At 42.1% G+C, this 27,606-nt stretch overlaps 3 protein-coding genes across 4 annotated transcripts in view; 1 reads left to right on the top strand and 2 right to left on the bottom strand.

Moving 5' to 3' along the window:
• Positions 1–689, bottom strand: part of LOC139376903 (SMC5-SMC6 complex localization factor protein 2-like) — a 37,506-nt gene extending 36,817 nt beyond the window's left edge. Inside the window, exon 1 of one of the 2 annotated variants that reach the window (XM_071119894.1) lies at positions 573–689. Coding sequence is in view for 1 of the 2 variants with exons in the window: in XM_071119892.1 (XP_070975993.1) it covers positions 507–519 (13 nt within the window). In the remaining variant the exon portion in view is untranslated. Of the gene's footprint in view, positions 1–506 lie in introns of both variants that reach the window. The other variant, XM_071119892.1, reaches the window with a different exon arrangement.
• Positions 690–1,847: 1,158 nt separating this feature from the next.
• Positions 1,848–13,221, bottom strand: LOC139376901 (phosphoglycerate mutase 1-like). The gene is made up of 4 exons (XM_071119891.1): positions 12,956–13,221; positions 10,352–10,626; positions 4,701–4,881; positions 1,848–4,215 (listed from the first exon to the last, which is right to left on the bottom strand). Exons 1-4 carry the CDS (start codon positions 13,092–13,094, stop codon positions 4,046–4,048), a joined length of 765 nt encoding a protein of 254 aa, XP_070975992.1. The 5' UTR covers positions 13,095–13,221; the 3' UTR covers positions 1,848–4,045.
• A 1,683-nt stretch (positions 13,222–14,904) lies between these two features.
• Positions 14,905–27,307, top strand: LOC139376900 (phosphatidylinositol 4-kinase type 2-alpha-like). Its single transcript, XM_071119890.1, has 9 exons — positions 14,905–15,350; positions 18,534–18,734; positions 18,881–19,012; positions 21,178–21,331; positions 21,475–21,536; positions 21,674–21,773; positions 23,343–23,476; positions 23,694–23,753; positions 24,946–27,307. The coding sequence occupies exons 1-9, from the start codon at positions 15,027–15,029 to the stop codon at positions 25,105–25,107; spliced, it is 1,329 nt and encodes a 442-aa protein (XP_070975991.1). The 5' UTR covers positions 14,905–15,026; the 3' UTR covers positions 25,108–27,307.
• The last annotated feature ends 299 nt before the right edge of the window (positions 27,308–27,606 follow it).

Genomic DNA, 27,606 nt, shown 5'->3' with positions numbered 1-27,606 from the left:
AGGTCGGAAAGTCAGAGCTTTCGAAAGATGTTCCGAGTTTCCGACTTGGAATTCCAAGTTGGACGACCTTTAAAAATGATTTCTCCCAGGCTGAGCTCGTATTTTTACGAGTTCCCAGTTGTCTTCTATGAACATACAGAGTATCTGACAGTAATAGACAATCACACACAAGTCGACGTGTCCATTTGCATTAAGTCAATATGCATGTTCACAAAGCAATTTGTCTCACTCGTCAATTTCACCGGAACAGATTATTTGAATTAAAATCAATTGAAGTTGATTTCCTGGTGTTTTAAGTCTTATGTCCAACAATGAAAACAAAATGGTTTTTTTGGGGGGGCAAATAAAACCACCCGCAGGAAGCCAGTTGGGGAATCTTGACCTAGTGGTAAACTAGCTAGCTTTCTAACAAGCTAACAGTCTAGCTTGCTGCCGTCTAGTTTCTGTTGCACAGGAAGTGTAAGGACTAAGGTAACTTAATCAAATGCAGCTAACTCGTTTCTTACCTCTCATTTCCATTAGATCGTATTTTGTTTCATTATGACAGAACAAGTTGCCCGTTAAACACTAACCTTGCTATGTTATTTGTTTCCTATCAGGATATCAATGGTGCTTTCAAGACAAATGGTAACGAGAGGGGGAGAGAGAAAGAGAAAAAAATATATCAAAATCTGACATCGTTTATATTCAGGTCGGAAAGTCGGAGCTCTACAAAGATGTTCGCGTTTCTGACTTGGAATTCCAAGTTGGATGACCGTTCAAAAATATTTTCCCAGTCTGAGTTCGTATTTTTACGAGTTCCCAGTTATCTTCTAGGAACATAGCGCGTATATGCTTGTTCCTAGGTTGTCTAAAACACACTGAAGTCGGAGATTTCCGAGTTTCGACTTGTTTTGAACGCGGCATCTGACTGTCGACCTGTCTGTCCATTTGCTTAATATACTTATGTCCACAAAGCAATTTGTCTCACTCGTCATTTTTCCTGGAATTTGTATAAAGTCATTCTGAAACAATTTATTAAATCGTCTAGAAAGCAAAACATGTATAGGTTGCTAGCTTGCTACTGTACTCTAGCAACCAAATAGTGTCGACTTGTTAAACAAAATCTCCCATTTCGTAAACAGGTGTGGACTTAACAATGACACGTTCCTTAGGGCCCTTCCCAACAATGCAGAGAACAAAAAAGATCAATAGAAACATATCTAATAACAAGGAATAAATACACAATCATGAGTAATGATAACTTGGCTATATACACGGGGTACGTTATTCAAACTCCCGACAATAACATCTAGCTAACTAGGTTGGTGTTACCCAGCAGTTTACACATCGGTGTGATATGACTAGCTAATTCTCTAACAAACCCAGATTTGACACGCCAAGACTGTCTAGCTTTGCTGCTGACTAGTTTCTGTTGCAAAGGAAGTGTAAGGACTAAGGTAACTTAATGAAATGTAACTACATTCTTACCTCCCATTAACTTTAGATTTTTTTCATTATGACAGAACAAGTTATCCGTTAAACTAACTTCGCTATGTATTTGTTTCCTATCAGGATATCAAGACAACTGTAAAACCACAAAAAAAAGTTTCCGAGTTTGATGACCATTCAAAAGGATTTTTCCCAGTTGGGACTCTTTTTTTCCCCCCTGGAGTTCCCAGTTGTTTTGAACGCGATATATGAGAGCGCTTTTCCATTCTATCACGCCAACTGTGAAGTTACGATTTTTTTTTGTGACGGAAAAACACGTCACGTCCTGGCTGGCTGCACAGGTGTGCCACTGAGAGGCCTACTAAAACCAGTGTCCTTAGATTTCTTTAATAAAAATATAGACCAAATACATGTTATTTTTCCACACATTTATTGGTTCAGCACAGGCTTCAGATGAAGTTTAAATAACATTTTATTACAAAGGATTTTCCTTTCAGTCAGAAGATTGTTGCCAATGTCAAAGGAGAATGTCTTGGGAACGACTGGGGAAGGATAGAACAGGCATATCCTATAGGAATGGGTACTTGCATTGCAGTTTTCCCACTTAGAGGTGTTACAAACAGAAAAGGCAAACGTCAAGTAATCCCACCAAAGTAAAATTAACAAATCTTTTCAGAGTAGAAGAGTGGTTCTAGCAGCAGACAGGGTGGTTAAGATAAACTTAGAGTATGGGCCTACTCATAGCTTGTGGAATGCTCACAAAGTTGAAGATATAAATGAAACGTATATAAACGAATCAGCTCGCTTGGACGTGGAAGAAGCGAGTTGGTCTGTTACGTGCAATCTATTTCTATCTGCATCTATGAATGTTTAGCACTGAATGCCACTGGTGTAGGCTAAAGCAGAAACAGACCGACAGTGCAGGTACCAAACGTTTGATCCCACTGACAAAACAGCATCAATGGGACACACTACTCAAGAGGAAATGGGATGGAAAAACATGTTACAAACAGCAGTACATGCACATCGAAGCACCATCCAAGGCTAGGAAAGGTATTCAGTCAACTTCTGATGTGGTTTTACATGACACACAGAAGCAACATCAAGGGAAGGGGGCATGGGAGAAAGAGCTATTTGGTCTCTGCCACAGCTCTTAAAAACCTCTACAGGACCAGTGTCCCTATACCGGGACAGTTGAGCTAACGTGCACTAATGTGATTAGCATGACAGTTGTAAGTAAAAGCAAACTTTCCAGGACATAGACATGTCTTATATGGGTAGAAAACTATAATTCTTGTTCATCTAACTGCACTGTCCAATTTACAGTAGCTATTACAGTGAAATGATACCATGCTATTGTTTGAGGAGAGTGCACAGTTATGTACTTAAATGTATCAATAAACCAATTAGGCACATTTGGGAAGACATTTTGAACAGTAATACAATGGTGCATTGGATCAGTCTAAAACTTTGCACATACACTGCTGCCATCTAGTGGCCAAAATCTAAATTGTACCTAGACTCCTAAGTCATATAATGAATGGCCTCTCTTGCATTTCAAAGATGGAACAAAAAAAATTGAAAATGCATGTTTTTTTCTTTGTATTATCTTTTACCAGATCTAATGTATTATATTATCCTACATTAATTTCCACAAACGTCAAAGTGTTTCTTTTCAAATGGTATCAAGAATATGCATATCCTTGCTTCATGTCCTGAGCTACAGGCAGTTAGATTTGGGTATGTCATTTTAGGCGAAAATATGGAAAAAAAAGGGGCGAATCCTTAAGTTGGACGACAGTGTCCATCTCCTCTTATGATGTGGTTATACAGTGAATTGCGCAACCAAAGACAGGGCAGAGGAAAACAAAAAGTGAAGAACCAGTACAACTGTGTGCAAATATTAATTATTTATCCCTTCTTGTGGTTTTAACTGTTTATTCATTTGGCTATTTTTTTGTTGTTGTTTTCTTTGGGTAGAAATCACATGACTGTTTACATTTTTAAGTGCAAAAATTATTCTTTAACATCTAAATATATACTATTTTCTAGAGAAACTTGGAAGTATAATAACGCAAGACCAACTATTTTCAAATAAATGAGGGCTTCATCACCACATTCGTAATCTCAGTGATCCATCGTCAAACAGGGGAAACACTTTTGTTGGACTTACAGAAACAGTAATAAGCCAGTGGAATGATGACTGTGTGATTTGATAGTCAGTGGTCCCCATATAAGTAGCTTGGTCAATAAATATCCACTTATACTAACTTATTAGTTACTTTACATTCATTTTTTAAAACGTTCTATGCACAGTAGAGTTGAATATGAACACACATTCTTAGTGCCTGTTTCTTGGACTGCATGTACAGAGTGTGTGAGAGCTCCTTTGAGAGCTGTAGTATTGTTGACCCTCTACTCCGACCCATATCCCTTTACCCCTACTCTGAGCCACATGGAGTAGAATGACACTTCCCACAGAGAATGATCTAGGGTCAGTTATACATGCTTCCTTCCTAATGAAAGGTTGGGAATTGGTGGGAGGCTAAAATCTGATCCTAGATAAGTGCAACTTCCTACTGCACGATACACAAAGTGCCCCCTCTCTCTCCCTCTACTTCTTGGCTTTGCCCTGGGCTGCCACGGCCTCCATAGCCTTCCTGACGGTCTCCTCATCCCCCAGGAACTGCATGGGTTTGACGGGCTTCAGGTTCTTGTCCAGCTCGTACAGGATGGGGATGCCTGTGGGAAGGTTCAGCTCCATGATTGCCTCCTCTGACATACCTGCAGGGGGCAGCACAGAGCAGGACATGGTTGACAACATGCTGTAAATCATGTCAATTAAAATATAATGACAAAATAAAGTGTACACAAAAAAAATTAGGAGCACACAGATGGACACTTACACAGGAGGGTTGAGGTGCAACATATTTCAGTGTGCGATTTTTTTCAATATCATACATTCGATATGTGCCGATTAGAATGTGTAAAACCTCAGGCCTGAATATACGATACTACCACAGGTAGTTCCTAGAAACTAATCAGGGTTCTCCAATTCCACTCCTGGGGATAATTGGTGTTTAGGCTTTTGTTTCAGCCCAGCTGTAACGCACCTGATTTGACTAATTGTGACCATGAACAGCTTATGAATTAAAAACTGCATTAATATGCATTATTACTAGGCTGTAACAAAAACCTGCACACCATGTGGCTCTCCAGAGCCAAGAGGTTAGAGATATTCACTGTTCTAAGCAGTTCTTACTACCTACCCTCCAGGTGCTTGACAATGCCCCTGAGGCTGTTGCCGTGGGCAGCAATGAGAACCCTCTTGCCCTGTTTGATCTGGGGGACAATCTCGTTGTTCCAGTAGGGCAGTGCCCGGGCGATGGTATCCTTCAGGCTCTCACAGGACGGAAGCTGCTCCTCCGACAGGTCGCCATAACGACGGTCCTAAAGAAAATATAGTACGTCAACAAACAAAGAAATGCCTAACAGCAACCTGGGCCTGAAGCCTCATACAATCATATCACATTTATTAAGCTCTTTTTACATCAGCGGTGGTCATTTGAGGCTTTATTTACAAAGGCAGCCCAATTATGATATTTTACCCAATTATTGGCAGAAGAGCTGATATGATTGGTCAAAAGACCAATTACACTGAACAAAATTATAAAACACAACATGTAAAGTGCTGGTCACATATTTAATGAGCTGAAATAAAAGATACCAGAACATTTCCATACGCACAAAAAGCTTATTTCTCTCAAATTCTGGACACAAATCTGTGCCCCTGCCCAGTCATGTGAAATCCATTGATTAGGGACTAATTTATTTACTTAAAATGGAATGATTTCCTTATATGACCTGTAACCCAGTAAAATTGTTGAAAGTGTTGCATTTATTTTTTTGTTCAGTATAGTAAAAAGAATATCAGAATTGAGCTGCCTGTGTAAACGCAGCCAAAGTGATTTTACATTAACCCGGCCTAGACACCAAAGAGCAAGCAAAAGGCACATTGACTCAGAATAACTCCCTAAAATAAATACATCTTTGTTTATTCCCTAGAGAAGGAAGAAACGTTCAACTGTCCAGTGCTTTCAGTTCTATGTACAGTCATGGCCAAAAGTTGAGAATGACAAATATTAATTTTCAAAGTTTGCTGCTTCAGTGTCTTTAGATATTTTTGTCAGATGTTATTATGGAATATTGAAGTATGATTACAAGCATTTCATACATGTCAAAGGCTTTTATTGTCAATTACATGAAGTTGATACAAAGAGTCAATATTTGCAGTGTTGACCCTTCTTTTTCAAGACCTCTGCAATCCGCCCTGGCAGGCTGTCAATTAACTTCTGGGCCACTTCCTGACTGATGGCAGCCCATTTTTGCATAATCAATGCTTGGAGTTTGTGGGTCCACCCGCCTCTTGAGGATTGACCACAAGTTCTCAATGGGATTAAGGTCTGGGGAGTTTCCTGACAATGGACCCAAATTATTGATATTTTGTCTTCCGAGCCAATTTTGCTTTATGGCAAGTTGTTCCATCATGCTGGAAAAGGCATTGTTCGTCACCAAACTCTTCTGGATGGTCGGGAGAAGTTGCTTTCGGAGGATGTGTTGGTACCATTCTTTATTCATGGCTGTGTTCTTAGGCAAAATTGTGAGTGAGGCCACTCCCTTGGCTGAGAAGCAACCCCACATGAATGGTCTCAGGATGCTTTACTGTTGGCATGACACAGGACTGATGGTAGCGCTCACCTTGTCTTCCCCGGACAAGCTTTTTTCCAGATGCCCCAAACAATTGGAAAGGGGATTCATCAGAGGAAATTACTTTACCCCAGTCCTCAGCAGTCCAATCCCTGTACCTTTTGCAGAATATCAGTCTGTCCCTGATGTTTTTCCTGGAGAGAAGTGGCTTCTTTGCTGCCCTTCTTGGCACCAGGCCATCCTCCAAAAGTCTTCGGCTCACTGTGCGTGCAGATGCACTCACACCTGCCTGCTGCCATTCCTGAGCAAGCTCTGTACTGGTGGTGCCCCGATCCCGCAGCTGAATCAATTTTAGGAGATGGTCCTGGCGCTTGCTGGACTTTCTTGGGCGCCCTGAAGCCTTCTTCACAACAACTGAACTGCTCCCCTTGAAGTTCTTGATGATCCGATAATTTAGGTGCAATCTTACTGGCAGCAATATCCTTGCCTGTGAAGCCCTTTTTGTGCAAAGAAATGACGACGGCACGTTTCTTTGCAGGTAACCATGATTGACAGAGGAAGAACAATGATTCCAAGCACCACCCTCCTTTTGAAGCTTCCAGTCTGTTATTCGAACTCAACCAGCATGACAGAGTGATCTCCAGCCTTGTCCTCGTCAACACTCACACCTGTGTTAACGAGAGAATCACTGGCATGATGTCACTGGTCCTTTTGTGGCAGGGCTGAAATGCAGGGAAAATGTTTTGGGGGGATTCAGTTCATTTGCATGGCAAAGAGGGACTTTGCAATTAATTGCAATTCAGCTGATCATTCTTCATAACATTCTGGAGTATATGCAAATTGCCATCATACAAACTGAGGCAGCAGACTTTGTGAAAATGTATATTTGTGTCATTCTCAAAAGGCCATGACTGTACATTGAATAAGTCTGACAAATGATTTGAATTATCCAAATGTTTAGTCTATGAAGATCAGTTGGCCAATGCACCTGTACTCTATACCTCTGATAGTCCTACGTGGCAATTTTTAACACATCACAACCACTGACCCCTGTCAATACTGATGACGAAATTCACTAATCGATTCTGATCTCAACTTTGAACTTTACCATCTTACATCATACTCCTCTGAAATACATTAACTCAGAGAGTTGAAACACAACACCAAAAGACCCTGTTCTATATAAGAGCACCGTGAGATTAAAAAATACTTTAAACATGTATGCATGTATGACCAGGTGAGGCAGAAACCATTTTGTTTTAATGGCCAGGAGGACTAACCACCAGTATGCTTGAGGAAATGCTGCCCCTGTAGATTGTATCCAGTCCTGATCATAGCAACTTAATTTAAAGATCATTACTTCAATCAAATCGATGATTATAGTTCAACAATAAGTGCTAAGATGGAACGAAATCCTGCAGCTCTCTCGGGCTGGAGTTGGCCCTCCCTGCCCTACCCTGGCCTGGCCTGGCGTCTTCCCATGGGACCTGGTGGTGCAGACAGAGGGCACAGACACATAGGTTCTATCCCAAATGGCACTCTGTTCCTTATAGTGTGCACTACTCCTCTAGTTAAAAGTAGTGTACTATATATAAAACAGGGTGTCATTTGGAACATAGCCATAACCTAAAACACTCTCCTCAGCATAACACACAGCCCATACTAGTCTCTACTTCTGCCCCTCTGTTGAGTCACGGTAATTAGGCATCTCCAAGCTCTGATGCTGCTGATGGTCATTAGTAACCTACCGAACTTGAACTGTCTGGTACTCAGCACTCTATTGTCCCTCTAATCATTCTGACATCAATGCAAATGTATTCGATAATCTAATCAAACACTTCATGAGAGCCCATGAGCTCATGTTGAGCAACATTTCTATAGGCTAAGCAATAGGCACACTGCTTTGCAACAGGAGAATAGCCTACTTGGCTGGCCTGAAAATGAACCATGGGGAAAGCGTCCTCCATACACTATTTAAGTGCATAGATTATTTTTTGGGGGTCCATTCTAAATAAAAACTAATATCACATATATTATTTACTATATGTAAAGACAAAACAAAAAATTAAGAATAGTCTGATGGGTGGCAATATTAGCCTATCACTTGTGAATGATGCCCAGCTTGTGCATTAAGGCAAGAAACAGCACATAACTTTTTTTTGCGGCTTTTTCAAATCAGTTGCACACCTCATGTAGCCTAGCCCATAGGCCTATATGTTTTGATATGGTTTGTCCCACAACTAAAGTGGCCAAATAACTTCTTAAAATGAAGCACATTAATCCGCTATATAACCGGTGTAGAGCCTAACTGGCATACATAGGCAGCGTGTGAGTTTCAAGTTTGGGGAAGATAATTGTCACCATAAAAATGCACCTTTATAATAAAGCATTACATGCGTAATCACATTTGCAGTCACTTTCAATAAGAGTTTTTCCAATTGATGGTGTTTGGAACATTCTCGCTTGTAGCCTACTGTGCGCATGTGAAAAAAATATCCTAATAGTTAATCAAAATGTTAAGATTAACAATCCTCCTCATTGCTTTAAATGTTTTTTGGATGCGAGTTGTATTAATTTGGGATCTATCACATCCCACTACTGTCCCAGACCATGTTTGGAATATTTATTTATGGCACTGAAGGACAAGTTGAACAAAAGAATAGGACCGTCACATTCTGACCTTTATTCCTTTCTTTTGTCTTTATTTAGTATGGTCAGGGCGTGAGTTGGGGTGGGCAGTCTATGTTAGTTTTTCTTTATTTTCTATTTCTGTGTTTGGCCTGATATGGTTCTCAATCAGCTGTCTATCGTTGTCCCTGATTGAGAACCATATTTAGGTAGCCTGTTTTCCTTTGTGTTTTGTGGGTGGTTGTTTTCAGTCTTTGTGTGTCTGCACCAGATAGAACTGTTTCAGTTGTCACTTTGTTGTTTTGTATTTTTGAAGTGTTCAGTTGTTTATTAAAAAGATGAACACTAACCACGCTGCGCGTTGGTCCTCTCCTTCTTCCATCGACGACAGCCATTACAAGGACAACGTTTGTACTATGGGGGATAGTATATTGATACAGGCTAGTGTTTTGGCTGTTCGTAAGGCCTACTCCGCTTGTTGGCTGATAAAAGTAGGATACATGTGGACAGTTCTAACATCTTCAATATGCACCTCAGAATTCCATAAGAGTGACGCGAGCATTTGCGTCCCTGATGTGTCGGTCTTCATTCACTTGTAGCCTACTTCTTAGCTGAAATGCCTATGAGAAGGACCCAATCACGGGACAGGCATTGGCTACATCTGAGAGAACCATGTGAGTGAGGTGCTTTGAAGCTTTGGCCGCAGAAGGCATGGATTTTTATAGGGGGCATTACAGTCACACAGGGGGAATGCCGCCGGTAAATTTGAGGCCTGGTGAGAATATCAAGTTCTTGTCAAATTGTGAATGAGAGACTGATGAAGTGTGGGCAGCTTGTGACTTTTTTCATTAGAGTCCCATCATGCAGCCTTAGAATGTATTAAACATCAAAACATACAGCCCAACGTTTGTATCACAACTAAAGTTGCATAAATCTCTCTAAATGAAGCATATAGGAGGACCAGTTTCTTTGTTTACAACTCGACACAGAATAGCTGCATGTGCGCACTTCCTTTGAAATCATTTGGAGAAAATATCCTTTCTATTTTATTAAGCTATGTTCAATTGTATTCTTCATACTATAAAATAATAAAAATTCTAAGCAAATCTTGTCTGCTAAATGAGCTAGTGTAGCCCACAGCCATATGGCATATTCAGATGTGGGCCTAACATAAGGACAACTCAGACTATGCTATTCTTTTCTTCTGAAATAGACTACATTTTCTTCATATCATGTTTATTTAGACCTGTATAAAATAAATAATGGATTTATTGTGATGGTGTAGGCTATATTAAATCGATTTTTTTTACTTTTAAAAAATGTATATGTTCAAAAGGTCTGCATCAGTGGCTTGTAGGCTATTTGTGGAAGCCAGGAGATGCTAACTGTGTTTATGCTAATTAACGGTAAATTACTGTGAGACAGGCAGTTATTTGCTTGACAATCACCGCCACAGCCCTAAACAAGACTGCCACTATAGGCTCTTCCCAATGTGAGTGAGCCTAAAGACAGATTCACAAATTATGTTGATGTCTGATGCCATAGCAGGTCAATTCTCCCCCATGTTAGCGAGTGTGTCCCTCACCTTGCTGATGACGGTGTAGAAGTCGTGGTCCGGATCCATAGTGGGAGGAGGGATATCGAAGCTCCGCCTCCAGATCTTCACCTGAGCCTCTCCGTGCTTGGCGGCAGTCTCCGACTTGTTTAATCCCGTCAGGCCACCGTAGTGGCGCTCGTTGAGGCGCCAGGTCCGGTGGACGGGAAGCCACATCTGGTCAATGCTGTCCAGACACAGCCACAAAGTGCGGATGGCCCTCTTTAGGACTGAGGTGTAGCACACGTCAAACTCATAGCCAGCATCTGAGGAAGAGAAAGGATGTGTTCAGGGTTTGATTCAGGTTGATTTTGGTGGGTGGTTGGACTGCTATGTAAGCAACATCTCTGGTCAAATTCAAATCAAATCATCAGGGTTACTAGAAGCCTAAGTTTTGGCCCATATATGTCTAAACTTGAGTCAGAAAGCCAGATATTTCCCTAACCAACACACTGAGTAAGGTTGATTTAATTCATTGCATGAAGCAGCACGTCTAGAACGTCATGTTCACATCACATCATGTTCACATTGGAAGAGCTGTGACATCAAAAGCAGTGGATGCAGGATCTCCGTTGCTCCTTCGTCCATAGTAAAAGGGGGCTGAACTAATAGGCCCACCATAGATAGCAATACCACAGAACAAGTAATGGGTTAGTTATAAAAGTCACACCCAAGTCATTTCCTAGTTCAAGTCTAGGCCAAAAATATAAGATTGTCATCTTCAACCTAGACTTGAACCAGGAAGTAGCTGGGACTTTCATAGGGTGTGGAAACAAGGGGTACAGTCACAACCATGGTAAAGTTGATTTGACATAGTCGCTGGACATTTGGACCTTCAAACCTCAATAGCTTGTAAACGGTTTGAGCTCCAGACCTCAAGTTAGGCTCTTTGTGAAGGAAAAAAGGTGTACAACATTGCACATGTCTAGCTTCCAGATTTCAATCAGAGCATCGCAATATCATGTCAAGGTTGTAGGCAGGCTGCAACAAGATCTATGCAACTAGTTAGGGACCATCAAAAAAGTGCATGATCACAATATTCAAATTCTGGACACATCACCTAGAAACTTCAAACTGTTCAGAAGGGATGGACACATGCTGCACATCCTTTGTCCTCCTCACAAAATGATTTTAATATAAAAAAATATATATAAAAAACAGATGGTATCTAACCACATTTTCACAATCTCGCAAGATGAAAGAATCATATTTCTCCACTCCCGTTCCAGAGTCTAAATTTTGCCTACATTTGGTGCATTTACTGCAAGAAATGCTTAAATTCTGCAGGAGTTAATATTAAGGCTATGTGAGTGGTTATAGACCTACAGTCAGTGTCCAGATTTCAGTTTACATTTAACCCATCTGAACAGTAGACTATAGTTCCCTTGACTTGCCATACGCCTATTTAAAGTCCCCATCTTGTGCCTGTCGAATTTGTATTGCCCCTCACAATCACACATACCTGGCATTTTTTCTGCCAGTTCCCAAAAGCATGTCAATTGGTGTGTAGGCTATTTGGCGTGAGTGTACAGTTAAGCCCTAAAGTTTAGGTTTATGCTCTAATGCCAGAAAGGTTATTATTTCAGGCTAAATGTATCCCATAAATAACAATAATTATACAGTTATAGGTTTTTATTTCATTATTTTAGGCTAAATGTCTTTTTTTTATTATGTTTTTTAAGTAGGCAAGTCAGATACAATCAAATTATTTACAATGTGTAGCCTATATATAACAAGAATTATACATTTATAGGTTTTTATTTAATTATTTTAGGCTACATGTAGCCTATAAATAACAATAAATATACATTTATGGATTTTTAAGGTGTTTTATCTTTATTCAACCCGCAAGCCACCCACCTGCCCCTCATCTATCCCTAAACGGATAGGCTACGACGGGGACTACGGGTTGAGAGTCAACCCGCGCATCACTAATGCATAGTAATGTTCAGACCGAGCATCAAGATTTTAATAAAACTCCCCCTACAGAAGACGCCTTGGTCCAATGACTCGTGTGTAGCGTAATGGAACGGAGTGTCACGCTCAAGGGATTGCATAGGAAGTGCAGCAGACTGCCAACATCGTTGCTGTGAGATTATTAAAAACTCGGTCGAATTCGGCAGGAAAAAAATTAAACCCTTTTTTCCTCCATAAAGAGCCTACCAGCCTTAGGTCTGTAGCGCAAACCGGTCACGAGCAATTGAGGTTTGAAGGTCCGGCGAATATCGAACAATCAAACCAACTTTACCACGGTGGGGAACAGCCACCAAAACACCTCCATCCTATGTCAAAATCGATGAGGTCGTCACGTGACATTGCTGGTATTGGTAACAATTGTTTTCACAACTACAATTTCTATAGTGAATAGACATCAAATAAGATAGTTGATCTTCCTTCAGGCAGCAAAATGACCAACTGGACTGGCACTACAGGCTTCCAAAATACTGTAGGGCTAGCAGTTGCGACCGATATTTCAAATAGATTATGAAAATGTACAATCAATGTCAGTGTCTTTAGTGAGGAAACATGTTATGTGTTTGTGTCTGATAGAAAGTGAGTAGCTGGCTGGTCAAATAAAAAAGAACAAGATTCCACCTTTCAGGGCCTGTCCTCCTCTCCTCGCCTCCCGTTCTCCAGTCTCACTCAGATCTGCGTCAAACCAGCCGCAGAATCGATTATCCTGGTTCCAGTTGCTCTCTCCGTGGCGGATCAACACCAGCTTGTAGGCGGCCATAAGTGATATATTCCTTTGCGTTGATTAAGCTCCGAAAATAAGGAATAAACGGAAATGTTCAAGTTGAAAAGACAGCAACAGAATGGGTGGACATGGACAGCTATCTTTGACGCTAGAAGATACGAGTGATGCGATTGGTTATTTTTCTCGCTCTTTGTTTTACAGCAGTCTAATAGGATCCCCCTGCGGTACTTCCTGCATATTCCTAGACCAATGAAACAGAGGACCATTTGCACATCGTTACAACACTATATATATACACATAATATGACATTTGTAATGTCTTTATTCTTTTGGAACTTCTGTGAGTGTAATGTTTACTGTTAATTTTTATTGTTTATTTCACTTTTGTATATTATCTACCTCACTTGCTTTGGCAATGTTAACATATGTTTCCCATGCCAATAAAGTCCCATCACCTCCAATATGATTTGTATGACCTTATTTTACACTGGCTCGGGTTGAACTGCGCAAAAGCCACTCCACGTCATCGGCTAAAGCGGAAAGGAGGAGCGCCCTTCTGCGCTGCTTGGTCATTTTGTCAACAAGCAGCATGACGCATCGCCCAGAAGCATACAGCATCTCGTTTCCATAAAATAAATGTTCTAATTTTCCATTTTTCATTGGGACGGCAGGTAAAGCATTTTTATCAAAAGTAAATCACTTGTTATTGAAAACACAGAACCCTACTAATTAGCCAACGACACATGATTAATTACGTGATTTTTGTTTTGAACGGGGCACCTGGTTTATGCCCAAGGGGCAGCCCGATTCCAAATCGAATGCAAAACACGCTTTTACGGGCGCCCGGTCGAGATTACTCGAACCCCCTCGTTGTACGTTGGATATTAGTTGCCGCTGGTTCATTTAGCCATTAATGGGGAAAGAATGGGGTTTTGGGCGAAACGCCGAAAATAAGGTCTGAGTTTAAAAATATATGCCTAAATTTTGTTCTGAGTTAATATCAGTCAGTTAACATGACCTTTATGACACGGCTAAGGGCTGTTCTTACTATAACGCAACACGGAGTGCCTGGACACAGTCCTTGGTATATCAGCCATATATCACAACCCCCCGAGGTGCTTTATTGCTATCATAAACTGGTTACCAACTTATACCATAGGTATGACAAAACATTTATTTTCACTGCTCTAATTAGGTTGGTAACCAGTTTATAATAGCTGGTTACAAACTTATAGAAATTACTATAGAAATGGTAGTTTACAGTTATGTCAAACTGAATAAAGCTCAGTGATACTAGCAAGAGCAGTGTGCAGGTTTCTGCTTTTTTTCTCATCCTATTTAACTGCTACCATGCACCTGCAACAAAGATATCTCATATGTGCAAGTGCCTTTTTGTAACATCATACCAAATGGGCGATGGACATCCACAAATGATTACATACCATAATAAATAGACTCTCCCGGATTTACATACAGAATAATATGAAATGCTCTGAGACCAGGTTGCTCTACTACAAAGTGACTACTACCACATTTCAGTGGAATCGAATGCAACCACTGAATTTGACTGAAAGTGATGAAGAATCGTAAATGCTATGATAGAACACTTGAGAAGTAATTTTAACTACCAGCGCCCAATTTTGCCCGATTTACCACATTCATTTGATCAGTGGGGTGATCAGAATATCGATGAGAATCATCGGTTACGTTAAAGCATATTTTATTTCACCGATTTCACCACACAACAAGCGTTCCTTCAGAAACGGGGCGGTACCACGAGGAGGCTGGGCAGAGGAAACGCCAATTGCAAGTCTCTATTCCGAGTGGGTGGGTCTTTATGCAGAGGATGACAGTCATGTTTTGTTTGAAAGCTTGGAATCAACAGCATCGAAACAACACCTCGTCTGATTCCCTGGCTCCTGTCTGTCCATTTACCGGCCGCTGTAATACCCGAAATCCCACGCTGAAATGGAAGAAACGAGCCCCCTCGTCTCTCCTCTCCAGGACTCCGTAGATTACAACTGTTGCCAGAGCGAAGCCACCAGTCCAATAACTCCGGGTTCTGTGGTGCGAGTGTCGGCTGGGAGCCCTGGACGCAGCCGGGAGAGACAGACGCTTTTGGTCAGGGACAGAGGGAACTCTCCGCGGGATCCACACAGGAATGAGTTTCCAGACGACCCAGAGTTTCGGGAGATCGTGAGGAAAGCAGAACAAGCCATAGAAGAAGATATCTTTCCAGAGATCATCTGCCAAGGATCTAGTGGTAGTTACTTCGTGAAAGACTCTCAAGGGGTGAGACGGACCAGCTTCGTCCCGCAACTAGCTTTTTAAATGACCATTTATATAAACCATTTTGACTTTGACTTTTTAATGTTACATGTCATCTGTAACATTAAAACAGACAAGCTTCTAGCTAGGACTGCTAGTCTTTCGAGAGAGAAATGTACACACTGACTGACTGACTGACAGGAAGACATGGAGACTAATGAGGAGAGGATGCAATCTGTCATTTTTTTTAAACGCCCTTTGTGTTCAAGTAAGCCATATAACTCGGTCTAATGCAGCAGCACCACCACATGGTTTTGCTTACACTGTCTGTCTGCTCTGTCAACCTGCTGTTGCTGATTCTAGCTCACAGTGTAGTGATGTCATCATGTTCTGTATTGACTTCCACCAGCATCTCTCTGCAGTGTTGCTTTTTGGGTGATGTGACAGTTGAGGTGAGCAATTTACACATGGTGGTTTCTAGCCATAGTAGACCTTGCTGTATAGTAGATGCTGGGGCTGTGACCTGGCATCATCACATGGCACAGTGGCAGTCCGGGTGGGAAAAACCTCTGTGGGCTGCCAGCCCCACAGTGGAGTGATGCGGTGGTGTGACGCATGAAATAGAAAGAAGTGGCCCCCAGACCTTGATCTAAGGATAAGGACACTGTAAGATCATAGACATGCCTTGGGGCAACTTCTATTAAAACTAGTGTGGTGCACAGTGCACACAGGCCAAACCTTTCAAAGATTAGCTGTCACTATCAGTTCTCAGGCCTAAGCAAATGTGCTGATGTCCCTGTATAGAAAAGGTTGAGACACTGTCATGCAGGAGGCCTATATATATATATATATATAAGGCATGCTGGGAGAGTATTATGCTTTGTTCACATGTTAATGTGATCTGCTGTGGACCAGTCAAGGAGCGTTTTTTTTTAACCCATAGTAAATCAATTTACTCTGTGTGTACTGTGTAGGCTGCTGTCTGTGTGAATATGTTGTAGCTTAGGAGAAGTCATGTGCTAGCAATCTGAATGGATAAAGGTAGAGCTCTCCATTTTCTCTCCAGAGGTAGGCTGAGTAATCAGAATCCTCACACTCTCTAAAGAAAATGGATACTCCATTTCCGTTCCCTAGCCTGCCTCTCTCCCTCTCCTTTCAATTCAACACACTCAATAAACATCTCTGTTCCTCTCCTATGGACCAGTGGCTATTAAACGCAACAGATATAAACTTACAGGGTTCATAGGCTGCGTTCCAGGGCATCTTCACTGTTGTCATACCGTGTATATGTTGCGGAGGTGAGTTGGACTCACAATTTCATGGTGAGGCAGTCCTCCCTGCTAGCGACTTTACAAATCTTTGTCAGCCTTGGCCCAAGAGGGAATGTTCTCTTGGTCTAAAGGTTAAGATGTTGGTTTAGACCAATAGACCAGGGTTCAGATCCCTGGCCGACATCCAGGTCACAGCCCCAGCCTGGCATGGTCGAACTACATCCTGTATCTACTATACAGCAAGGTCTACTATGGCTAGAATCCACCATGTGACAGTTGAGGTGAGCAATTTACACATCACCCAAAAAGCAACACTGCAGAGAGATGCTGGTGGAAGTCAATATAGAACATGATGACATCACTACACTGTGAGCTAGAATCAGCAACAGCAGGTTGCCAGAGCAGACAGACAGTGTAAGCAAAACCATGTGCTGGTGGTGCTGCTGCATTAGACCGAGTTATATGGCTTACTTGAACACAAAGGGCGTTTTAAAAAGCGGAAGACCAGGGTTCAGATCCCACTCATGGCACATGCACTACATGACCAAAACTATGTGGACACCTGCTCGTCAAACATCTAATTCCAAAATCATGGGCATTAATTATTATAATGCCTTTTATTTAACTTGGAAAGTCAGTTAAGAACACATTCTTATTTACAATGACGGCCTAGGAACAGTGGGTTAACTGCCTTGTTCAGGGGTAGAACGACACATTTTTACCTTGTGAGCTCTGGGATTTGATCTAACAACCTTTCGGTTACTGGCCCAATGCTCTAACCACTAGGCTACCTGCCGCTATGAAGTTGGTCCCCACTTTGCTGCTATAATAACCTTAACTCTTCTGGGAATGATTTTTACTAGATGTTGGAACATTGCTGCAGGGACTTGTTCCCATTCAGGTCTGGGCTCTGTGCAGGCCAGTCAAGTTATTCCACACCGATCTCGACAAACCATCTCTTTATGAACCTCACTTCGTGCACGGGGGCATTGTCATGCTGAAACAGGAAAGGGCCTTCCCCCAAACTTGCCACAAAGTTGGAAGCACAGAATAGTCTAAAATGTAATTGTATGCTGTAGAGTTAAGATCTCCCTTCACTGGAACTAAGGGGCCTAGCCCAGACCATTATTCCTCCTCCTCCAAACTAAACAGTCGGCACTATGCATTTGGACAGGTAGTGTTCTCCTGGCCTCTGCCAAATCCAGATTTGTTTGTCGGACTTCCAGATGGTGAAGCAGGATTCATCACTCCATCACGTGATTCAGCCAACACATTTCCACTGCTCCAGAGTCCAATGACAGCGAGCTTCACACCACTCCAGCCGACGCTTGGCATTGCGCTTGGTGAACTTATGCTTGTGTGCGGCTGCTCGGCCATGGAAACCCATTTGATGAAGCTCCAGATGAAATATTATTGTGCTGATGTTGCTTCCAGAGCCAGTTTGGAACTCGGTAGTGAGTGTTGCAACCGAGAACAAACAATTTCTCTGTGCTACGCACTTCAGCGGTCCTGTTCTGTGAGCTAAGCCACATCAGTGGTTCCAGAGATGTTAAACACATCTCCAGGTGTTGTGAGATATGATCTTCTGGCACAGTCAGCGAGACTGCATTAAAGACGACCTGGAACGTGCCCGTAGACTACAAAGCTAGCCTCAGTCTCTGTGCTTAACCTCCTGTGTGGCTCCCTCCACAGTTGATCATGTGAGGAAACTCAAGTTAATCCGATTTACTTTAATGGCTTGCAAAACTATTCCAATTCCAGCTTGTTAGCCCCATTCTGCAGGTTCTGCTGCACCATGAATCACCCTCTTTGATTGGCAAAGGTTGTGTTATGTCACTTCCTCTGACATTACCACTCTGTCTCTTACTATGGGTAAAGAACATTAGTAGAGTGTAACAAGTACCAATAATAATCCCGTCTGTCCATCTGTCTCTAGAACGTAATCGGTGTGTTCAAGCCTAAGAACGAGGAGCCGTATGGTCAGCTGAACCCAAAGTGGACCAAGTGGCTCCAGAAGCTGTGTTGTCCCTGTTGCTTCGGACGGGACTGTCTGGTCCTGAACCAGGGCCATCTGTCTGAGGCCGGGGCCAGTCTGGTGGACCAGAAACTACAGCTCAATATCGTGCCCCAGACCAAGGTAGGGGGGGGGTTACAGGCAGACATGCATGCATTCACGCACATACGCAGTCAGTCACACACACACACACAGGGTATGGACAATAAATTATCTTTATCTCTCCCCCCTCTCCCATTCATCACTATCTCGCTCTCTCTCTTCTCTAGGTGGTGTACCTGGCCAGTGATACGTTCAACTACAATGCTATAGACAGAGTCAAGTCTCGGGGAAAGAGGCTAGCTCTGGAGAAAGTTCCCAAAGTTGGACAGCGCTTCAACAGAATAGGCCTCCCTCCTAAGGTAGGTTCAGCTGCCGCCTGGGGTTCAGAACCTACAACTGGGCAGTGTTCATTCGGCATGAAATGGGAGAAAGCAATCTAAAACGGATTGAAACAGTGAGGCATTGTCTGAACTTGTCCAATAAGAAACACAAATTTTGTACAACGTTTAGAAATGTTTTGCAACAGTGAACACAACGCTGTTATGGTGCTTCTGTCTCTGCTTTAGCCAACACTTAATGCGTCATACATGCCACATGTAGCGTTGTTGACTAATTCAACCAATCAAGGGCTTGAGGAGCAGTTGATGAGTTGAATCAGGTATGTTAGTGCTGGGTTAGAACCAAAGCCTGCAATCCCCAGAACTACAGTTGAAGAACACTGCCCTAAAGTAAATAATATGGTAACCCTTAAAGGGGAAACTTACAATTGAAACAATAACAAAGCTGGTACCCCGCCTCAGTTTTGGTAAAAAGCTGAGGGATCAGGCCTGACTAAATGTAACCACTAAAATGCATCATCAGAGCTATTGATGTAAAGACTGACCATCTAAGATATCAACATTGTAGTTGTAAGCATGTTGAGGCTAACATTTACAATGTTGACAAACATTGGGGGTAAAACAAGGTCATATTTTGGGTTCTGATGGGGTACAACAGTTGAACTAAGCTCATGAGGCATTCATACAGTGGCTTGTGATAGTATTCACACTCCTTGGCATTTTGTCCTATTTTGTTGCTTTACAAACCTGGAATTAATTTATTTGGGGGGGGGGGGGTTTGTATCATTTGATTTACACAACATGCCTACCACTTTGAAGATGTAAAATATTTTTTATTGTGAAACAAACAAGAAATAAGACAAAAAACAGAACTTGACTGTGCATAACTATTCACTCCCCCAAAGTCAATACTTTGTAGAGCCACCTTTTGCAGCAATTACAGCTGCAAGTCTCTTGGGGTATGTCCCTATAAGATTGGCACATCTAGCCACTGGGATTTTTGCCCATTCTTACAAAACTGCCCCAGCTCCTTCAAGTTGAATGGGTTCTGCTGGTGTACAGCAATCTTTAAGTCATACCACATATTCTCAATTGGATTCAGGTCTGGGCTTTGACTAGGCCATTCCAAGACATTTAAACTTTTCTCCTTAAACCACTCGAGTGTTGCTTTAGCAGTATGCTTAGCGTTTTCCCTGATGGCCAAAAAGCTAAATTTTCATCTCATCTGACCAGAGTACCTTCTTCCCTATGTTTGGGGAGTCTCCCACATGCCTTTTGGCGAACACCAAACGTGTTTGCTTCTTTTTTTTATTGAAGCAATGACTTTTTGTTCTAGCCAGCTCTGTGGAGTGTACGGCTTAAAGTGGTCCTATGGACAGATAATCCAAGCTTTGCAGCTCCTTCAATGTTATATTTGGTCTCTTTTATGGCTCTCTGATTAATGCCCTCTTGCCTGGTCCATGAGTTTTGGTGGGCGGCCCTCCCTTGGCAGATTTGTTGTGGTGCCATATTCTTTCTATTTTTGAATAATGGATTTAATGGTGCTCTGTGAGATGTTCAAGGTTTCAGATATTTTTTTATAACCCAACATTGATCTCTACTTCTCCACAACTTTGTCCCTGACCTGTTTGGAGAGCCCCTTGGTCTTCATGGTGCCGCTTGTTTAGTGGTGTTGCAGACTCTGGGGCTTTTCAGAACAGGTTTATATATACTGAGATCATGTGACACTTAGATTGCACACAAGTGGACTTTATTTAACTAATTATGTGACTTCTGAAGGTAATTGGTTGCACCAGATCTTATTTAGTGGCTTCATAGAAAAGGGGGTGAATACATAGGCACGCACCACTCTTCAGTTTTAGATTTTTTAGAATTTTTTGAAACAAAGTAATTTTTTTTCATGTCAATTCACCAATTTGGACTATATTGTATATCCATTACATGAAATCCAAATAAAAATCCATTTAAATTACAGGTTGTAATACAACAAAATAGGAGAAACGCCAAGGGGATGAATACTTTTGCAAGGCACTCTAAGTTATATTCTACAAGAATCAATGAGTATCATTCCTTTATAAGTCCAAAAATGGATGTAGCTACTGCAGATTGCCCCTGCAGGTATAATAATGTAGAACTTCCTGTATGAGCCTTTGTCTTACAATAATAAATTTTCCTCCATGGCTCAGGTGGGATCATTCCAGTTGTTTGTGGAGGGCTACAAAGACGCAGACTATTGGCTAAAGCGGTTTGAGGCAGAGCCTCTTCCAGAGAACACCAATCGGCAGCTGCAGCTTCAGTTCGAGAGACTGGTGGTCCTCGACTATATAATCAGGAACACGGGTGTGTGCAAGAAACAGAGAAACTAGTGTTTCTGTATTTCATCGTCAGGAACACCGGTGTATATATATATGTGTGTGTGTGGAAGGGAGGATGAATAACTGAATTAGATGCAATGTAGCTTGATGCCGTGTTGATGCTTGCAGATCGGGGGAATGACAACTGGCTGTTAAAATACGACTGTCCAATGGACATAGAAAGGAACCGGGTGAGTAGACTTACAAAATACAATTTTAAACCTAAGATTTTGACTTGTAGCATTAGTTTTAAATGGAGTTATTAAAGAAAGTGCGAAACTGGATTGTCATATTCTTATTGTCGCTCTCTCCCTGTGTGTGTGTGTAGGAGACAGACTGGGTGGTGGTAAAAGAGCCTATTATCAGACTGGCAGCCATAGACAATGGTCTTGCCTTCCCAATCAAACACCCTGACTCCTGGAGAGCCTGTGAGTGTCTCTCACACACATATGTGTGTGTGTATATGTGTGTTGAAGTGGGAAGTTTACATACACTAAGGTTGGAGTCGTTAACTTGTTTTTCAACCACTCCACAAATGTCTTGTTAACAAACTATAGTTTTGGCAAGTTGGTTAGGACATCTACTTTGTGCATGACACAAGTAATTCTTCCAACAATTGTTTACAGACAGATTATTTTACTTATAATTCACTGTATCACAATTTCAGTGGGTCAGAAGTTTATATACACTAAGTTGACTGTGCATTTAAACAGCTTGAAAAATTCCAGAAAATTATGTCATGGCTTTAGAAGCTTCTGATAGGCTAATTGACAACATTTGAGTCAATTGGAGGTGTACATGTGGATGTATTTCAAGGCCTACCTTCAAACTCAGTGCCCTCTTTGCTTGACATCATGGGAAAATCAAAAGAAATCAGCCAAGACCTCAGAAAATAATTGTAGACCTCCACAAGTCTGGTTTATCCTTGGGAGCAATTTCCAAATGCCTGAAGGTACCACGTTCATCTGTACAAACAACAGTACGCAAGTATAAACACCATGGGACCACGTAGCCGTCATACCGCTCAGGAAGGAGACTCGTTCTGTCTCCTAGAGATGAACGCACTTTGGTGAGAAAAGTGCAAATCAATCCCAGAACAACAGCAAAGGACCTTGTGAAGATGCTGGAGGAAACGGGTACAAAAGTATCTATATCCACAGTAAAACGAGTCCTATATTGACATAACCTGAAAGGCCGCTCGGCAAGGAAGATGCCACGGCTCCAAAACCAGCATTAAAAAGCCAAACTACGGTTCGCAACTGCACATGGGGACAAACATCATACTCTTTGGAGAAATGTTCTCTGGTCTGATGAAACAAAAATGGAACTGTTTGGCCGTAATGACCATTGTTATGTTTGGAGGAAAAAGGGGAGGCTTGCAAGCCGAAGAACACCATCCCAACCGTGAAGCATGGGGGTGGCAGCATAATGTTGTGGGGGTGCTTTGCTGCAGGAAGGACTGGTGCACTTCACAAAATGGATGGCATCATGAGGAAGGAAAATGATGTGGATATATTTCATCATCTCAAGACATCAGTTAAAGCTTGGTCACACATGGGTCTTCCAGATGGACAATGACCCCAAACATACTTCCAAAGTTGTGGCAAAATGGCTTAAGGACAACAAAGTCAAGGTATTGGTGTGGCCATCACAAGGCACTCATCTCAATCTTATTGGAAGGCTACACAAAATGCTTGACCCAAGTTAAACAATTTAAAGGCGACACACTCTAAGTATTTAGTATCATGTTAACTTCTGACCCACTGAGTATGTGATGAAAGAAATAAAAGCTGAAATAATTATCTTGACTATTATTCTGACATTTCACGTTCTTAAAATAAAGTGGTGATCCTAACTGACCTAAAACAGGGAATTTGTACTAGGAATAAATGTCAAAAATAAAAAAAAGTTTAAATGCATTTGGCTAAGGTGTATGTAAACTTCCGACTTCAACTGTATAAGAAGAACCCACACTACTTCATTCCTCCTCTCTGTAGATCCATTCTACTGGGCGTGGTTATCTCAGGCTAGGGTTCCTTTCTCTGAGGAGATTAGGGACTTGGTTCTGCCGAAACTGACCAACCCCACCTTCATCAAAGACCTGGAGGAAGAACTCTACCAACTCTTTAAGGTTAGCAGGGGGTTTAATTTGCCTGGCCCCAGATCTGTTTGTATTTCTGCCAACTCTTATGGACAGCACAAACTTACCTGGGACCAAGGTTTTCATGGCCTTGATGTCACTTGACGTCGCAACAAAGTTCTACTCTACTCCATTCTGTCATCCTCACAACACTTCTGGAATCATGCCAGCGTTATTATAGTGACATCTTGTCCTGTGTTCTCTACAGAAGGATACAGGCTTTGACAGAGGACAGTTCCACAAACAGATAGCTGTGATGAGAGGACAGGTGAGTTGGTGGGGCAATACCTGGACATCTGAACAGTGTCAGTATTTCTCATTGTCCTCCTACTCAAATCAAATTGTATTGGTCACATACACATATTTAGCAGATGTTATTGTGGGTGTAGCGAAATGCTTGTGTTCCTAGCTCCAACAGTGCAGTAGTATCTGACAATACACACATCTAAAAGAATGGAATTAGGAAATATATAAATATTAGGACGAGCGATGTCAGAGTGGCATTGACTAAAATACAGTATATACATATGAAATGAGGAAAACATTGTGTAAAGTGACTAGTGTTCCATGTCTATGTACATAGGGCAGCAGCCTCTAGGGTGCAGGGTTGAGAAACCGGGTGGTAGCCGGCTAGTGATGGCTATTTAACAGTCTGATGGTCTTGAGATCCCTATGGTGTTGAAGGCGGCGCTATAGTCAGTGAACAGCATTCTTACATAGGTATTCCTCTTGTCCAGATGGGATAAGGTAGTGCGATGGTGATTGCATCGTCTGTGGATCTATTGGGGCGGTATGCAAATTACAGTGGGTCTAGGGTATCAGGTAGATGTGATATGATCCTTAAATAGCCTCTCAAAGCACTTCATGATGACAGAAGTGAGTGCTACGGGGCAATAGTCATTTAGTTCAGTTACCTTAACTTTCTTGGGTACAGCAACAATGGTGGACATCTTGAAGCAAGTGGGGACAGCAGACTGGGACAGGGAGAGATTGAATATGTCCATAAACACTCCAGACAGCTGGTCTACACATGCTCTGAGGATGTGGCTAGGGATGCCGTCTGGGCCGATAGCCTTGTGAGTGTTAACACACTTAAGTCTTACTCATGTCGGCCATGGAGAAGCAGAGCCCACAGACCTTGGGAGTGAGCTGCGTCGGTGGCACTGTGTTATCCTCAAAGCGGGCAAAGAAAGTGTTTAGCTTGTCCGGGAGCAAGACGTCGGTGTCCGCGACGTGGCTGGTTATCCTTTTGTAGTCCGTGATTGTCTGTAGACCCTGCCACACACGTCTCATGTCTGAGCCGTTCTCTGTACTGACGTTTTTCCTGTTCCACTAAGTGTGTGTGTGTGATGCTGAAGCTGTGTTTCTGTCACCAGATCTTATATATATGTGTGTGTGTGTGTGCTTGCTTCCCTCTGTTTGTGTAAACCTGTGCTGAAGCTCTGTATGTCTACCACCAGATTTTGAACCTGAGCCAGGCCCTGAAGGAGCGTAAGACCCCCCTACAACTGGTCCAGATGCCCCCAGTCATAGTGGAGACAGCCAGAGCACCACAGAGAGCCAACAGTGAGTCCTACACACAGAGCTTCCAGAGCAGGAAACCCTTCTTTACCTGGTGGTAGAGGAGGAGGCCAAGTAGAAGAGGAGGTAAGAGGGGGAGAGACTTGAGATGGAGGAAGACTGTATAGCACTGGAGCAGAAAGAGAGGATAGTGAGAAGCGAGACAGATGAAGAGGGAAGAGTAGGGAGGAAGAATGGACCAGATTGAGAGACTGGAGAGGAGGAAGAAGAACACTGTTCAAAAACCTCTGCCTTACTTCAGTTTCATCAGCCAATAAAGCTCTTCCCTGCTCATAACCAATAGGAAGTCAGATATGTTTCTACCTTCCCTGGAACCCATCAGAGAGTTGTGCTGTAACTACAGACATAAGAGAGAGAGAGTAGTGTCAAAATTCAGAACGAATATATCTTACAAATTATCTTTTTAAATAAATATACAGGGGTAAAGAATGGTATGTTAAGACGGTTGAGTAGCCCTGCACTGGTAGTTGGCTGAAAGAGATGATTATAAAGACTCAAAACTGTGAAAGACTCCCACTGTGGCAGAGGTTAGGTTCCCATTGCCAATTGATGGTTGTATTTATTGTAACCAGTCACTGAAGGAGAATGCTAAGTCTGTTTTTCTATCATTACAAAATGTCAACATATGGTAGTCCAATCAAATTCAAGTGCACAGAATATATTTTTACCTAAGGTTAAACATTTCAGCCCCAACTGGTCACTTTCCTTACCAAGTTACAGCCTTCTAGCATCTCTTATGGCCTCTGAAGCATGACATTACCATGAACAGTATGGCCTGTAGCTAGCAAGCAGAGAAGTCAAGTGTCCTGATATTCGTAGCTATAATCTTTAGGGTTGCAACCAGGGTTAGGGTTGCAACATTACATTAACTTTCTCAAAGTTCCTCGGTTTTTCAGAAATCCTGGTTGGAAAATGTCCTGCTTTTACCCTTCTGATTCCAGGAATTTTCCAACCAGAAAACCTAGGAATGTTGTGAAAGTTACCGTAATTTTGCAATCCTATGGTGGTATGTATGCTGTGTTCAGACATTCAGCATTTGGGCCTTATTTGAATGAGTGTCTTCCTTTGACCCAGAAGAGCCTGACCACAGGAGGTTGGTGGCACCTTAATTGGGGAGGACGGGCTGGTGGTAATGGCCGGAGCGGAATGGTATCAAATACATGAAATAAAATGTTTCCATGTGTTTGATGCCATTCCATTCACTCCATTCCAGACATTATTATGAGCTGTCCTCCCCTCGGCAACCTCCACTGAGCCTGACTGAAGTAGCCTGGTTAAACCAGAATGAACGCAGCGCTCACCATTGTTTCACTTCATGAGTGCCGTGTTACATATGGGTTAACCAGGCTATGACAGAAGGGGCACGTTACAGGTGGTACTAACTACTCATACTGGGATTGAAGTTTGTACTGCAGATTGTACTGGGTCATGTTCATTAGGGCAAACCGTGGGAAAATGTTTTGCAACAGAAAACAAAAATAAGCATGTCTTATTGGACAAGGCCAGATGGTACCTTCTGATTTCACTCCTTTTTGGACACCTTTCGTCCATTTCGTGCCTACTGAACATAAACCAGGTAACAGTGCCTCTGTTGTGTTATGGGCATCTGCATGTGATGGCAGCCCTGTGGCGCCACCTATGGGATGACTGCAATGTACTCTCAGAAACGCACATTGCCTGTTTCCTCACATCTTGTTTATTTAAATGTACATTTCCTGCTCTAGTAACCAAACTGTCCTACTGATGTATTGTATTGACAAATCACAGGAGGTTGGTGGCACCGTAATTGGGGAGGGGCTTGTGGTAATGGATGGAGTGGAATGGTATCAAATACATGGTTTCCATGCGTTTGCCATTTCATTTACTCCGTTCCAGCCATTATGAGCTGTCCTCCCGTTCGCAGCCTCCACTGATACGATTTGTACTGTATGTAAAGAATGAAATGCATAAAGAATTGTACTATTCCATTATCAAGGTTTCTTGTACTTTTCTTGTCTCTTAGGTTGCATCCTGATTTTCTACCCTTCTCCCAAAGCGAGCACTTGCACACTTTTCTAACATGGATTTAGCAATCGTGGCAACTCAATCCAGCCCATGCTTACACTAGTCACATGTTTTTAAATCCATGACCGGGAGTGTCCATATTGCTGACTTCTAGAGAGGGCGGAGAATTGGGAGGCATAGTTGGTTGATTTATTTCAAGGGAATGTTGATCAAATAAAATCAGGTCATTATTATGTATTGACTTCCTCTTAGCCTACTACTTTCCAGGTAAACACCAGATAATTTAGCGGTACCTTACGGTCTGCTGGTTTATGTCATTCCACAGTTGTGGCGGGCGAGCCACAGGATAATTCTGTTATTCTCTGATGTCTCATTTTAACACGACATGAAAGTTTTATAGAGAACCAAGGATTAGTTAGATTTGGCAGCTCTACTGAGAGCCTGTGTGTGTATAAAAGGGGGAAACGGCAGCTCTACTGAGACCCTGTGTGTATAAAAGGGGGAAACAGCAGCTCTACCTAGAACGTCTAAGTGTT

Source organism: Oncorhynchus clarkii, chromosome 20 (assembly GCF_045791955.1).
Source record: "Oncorhynchus clarkii lewisi isolate Uvic-CL-2024 chromosome 20, UVic_Ocla_1.0, whole genome shotgun sequence".
In the NCBI taxonomy this organism is placed as follows: domain Eukaryota; kingdom Metazoa; phylum Chordata; class Actinopteri; order Salmoniformes; family Salmonidae; genus Oncorhynchus; species Oncorhynchus clarkii.
Note: the sequence above shows the minus strand (reverse complement) of the source record. Positions and strands in the feature narration are given on the sequence as shown.